This window comes from Oratosquilla oratoria, unplaced genomic scaffold, assembly GCF_046742065.1.
Source record: "Oratosquilla oratoria isolate Oo_2021 unplaced genomic scaffold, ASM4674206v1 SCAFFOLD103, whole genome shotgun sequence".
Lineage (NCBI taxonomy): Eukaryota > Metazoa > Arthropoda > Malacostraca > Stomatopoda > Squillidae > Oratosquilla > Oratosquilla oratoria.
The window spans coordinates 200,001-201,614 of NW_027467460.1; the positions used below are offsets into that span (position 1 = coordinate 200,001).

Below are 1,614 nucleotides of genomic sequence, written 5' to 3' on the forward strand. Positions count from 1 at the left end.
CTCTTCTTTCCTCATTTGATGATGGGGCCAGTGCTTTCTGTCTCCTTTAATCGATTAAGTCGATAATATGAACAAATTAAAACTGCTTATTGAGAATGTGAAATAGGTTTAAGTTGTTTTGCTATATAACGAAACATTTAAATAGACATTTGTCTTCTGATTTTCATGAGTTTGGTCGATTATTCCAGTTGTCGCCAGGTGATTTTATTCAGCTGAGGGAAACCCCCAAAGGGTTCATATTTGAAGTTAAATCTTTAACAAACAAGGAAGGCGTAAAAGCCTTTTTAAGTTTAGATGTGTGGACATCGTAATATGAAATATATTCTTATAATTTTCTTTATTAATTTTTGCTCTTGTTTTCAATTATACTTGACTTTATTTCACTTTAATCACCTTTATCATAATCCAATTTGGTTTAATTCAACTCTAATCAAATTTCAGTTTATTTAATTTTTAATTCTATTTTTTGCTCAAATAGTTTTACTCGATCGGTGACGGGTTTTTAGTTGATCTTATATGGTCCAATCTTAATAAAGTTGCTTTTTATAGAAAATTCAATTTTTATCATTTCATTGTATATAAAGCTTTTATACGTCCAAGCTTATATAAGTTATTTTTTGTATCACTTCCAATGGTCCAGAGTGAACAAAGTTGCGTATCAACGATGATGTCAGTAAAGATGCTGTATCATCACGCAATTAAAAGTAATCCAAAGATAGTTTTCTTAACATTTTTGATAGCTAAAAAACTCAAATTTTGAGTGAAGAAAGCTGTTCAGTGACGATGTCCAAGAGGATGTTGAATCGAACATCACGAAGTTTTTGGACAAGATCATCTACTGAAAGTCGATCCTCGGGACTGTAAGTCATTGCCCTTGCGATAAGAAGAGAAATGTCCTCATTTCGATATTCCTGGGCGACAAGAGAGGCCAACAGATATCCGATCGAGTAGACATCACTTCCAGAGGAAGTTCCTCGTCCCTTGAAAAGTTCGGGAGCAATGTGAGGAAACGTGATGTGACCGGTTCTGTTGCTGCTGTAGACGGCCTTGCCCATGCGAACGGCGCTTCCGAAGTCGATTAGAGTTGCGCTCCAAAGTTCGCAGTTCTTCTCCACGACGATATTATCTTGCTTAAGGTCATTGTGGGTCCAGCCACGAAGATGGATAAGGCGAACGCTCTCTGCTACTTGAAAAACGATGTCGACAGCCTGATATTTCGAGAGGTGTCGTCGTTGAATCAGTTTGTAGAGAGAGCGTCCCCCGCAGCTGGTGATGAGAGTGACGGGGTCTCTGCCAACGCCGAAGAGAGTTGGAACACGAGGAACTCCTGACAACGCTGCCAGAGCCTCGGCCTCGTGAACCATGGCGGGCAGAAACCTTCTCTTCTTGAAGACCTTCGCAACCACTCTCGTGTCCTCCACTGGAACAAGGTAGACCTTCGCAAAGGTCCCTTCGCCGTGCCGTCGTCCGTTCTTGAGGTGTCTCTGGATGACCTCTGTCTCAATCCAGGTGAGCTCCCGAGCACACCCGCTCACACATACGCACACACACACTCACACACACACACGCTCACACACGCTTACAAACACACACGCTCTCTCTCTCTCTCTCTCT

At 41.3% G+C, this 1,614-nt stretch overlaps 1 protein-coding gene across 1 annotated transcript; it reads right to left on the reverse strand.

Moving 5' to 3' along the window:
* Nucleotides 1-749: 749 nt before the first annotated feature.
* On the reverse strand, nucleotides 750-1,364 carry LOC143022491 (ribosomal protein S6 kinase 2 beta-like). Its single transcript, XM_076180714.1, has one exon. The coding sequence runs from the start codon at nucleotides 1,362-1,364 to the stop codon at nucleotides 750-752; it is 615 nt and encodes a 204-aa protein (XP_076036829.1).
* Between the last annotated feature and the right edge of the window lie 250 nt (nucleotides 1,365-1,614).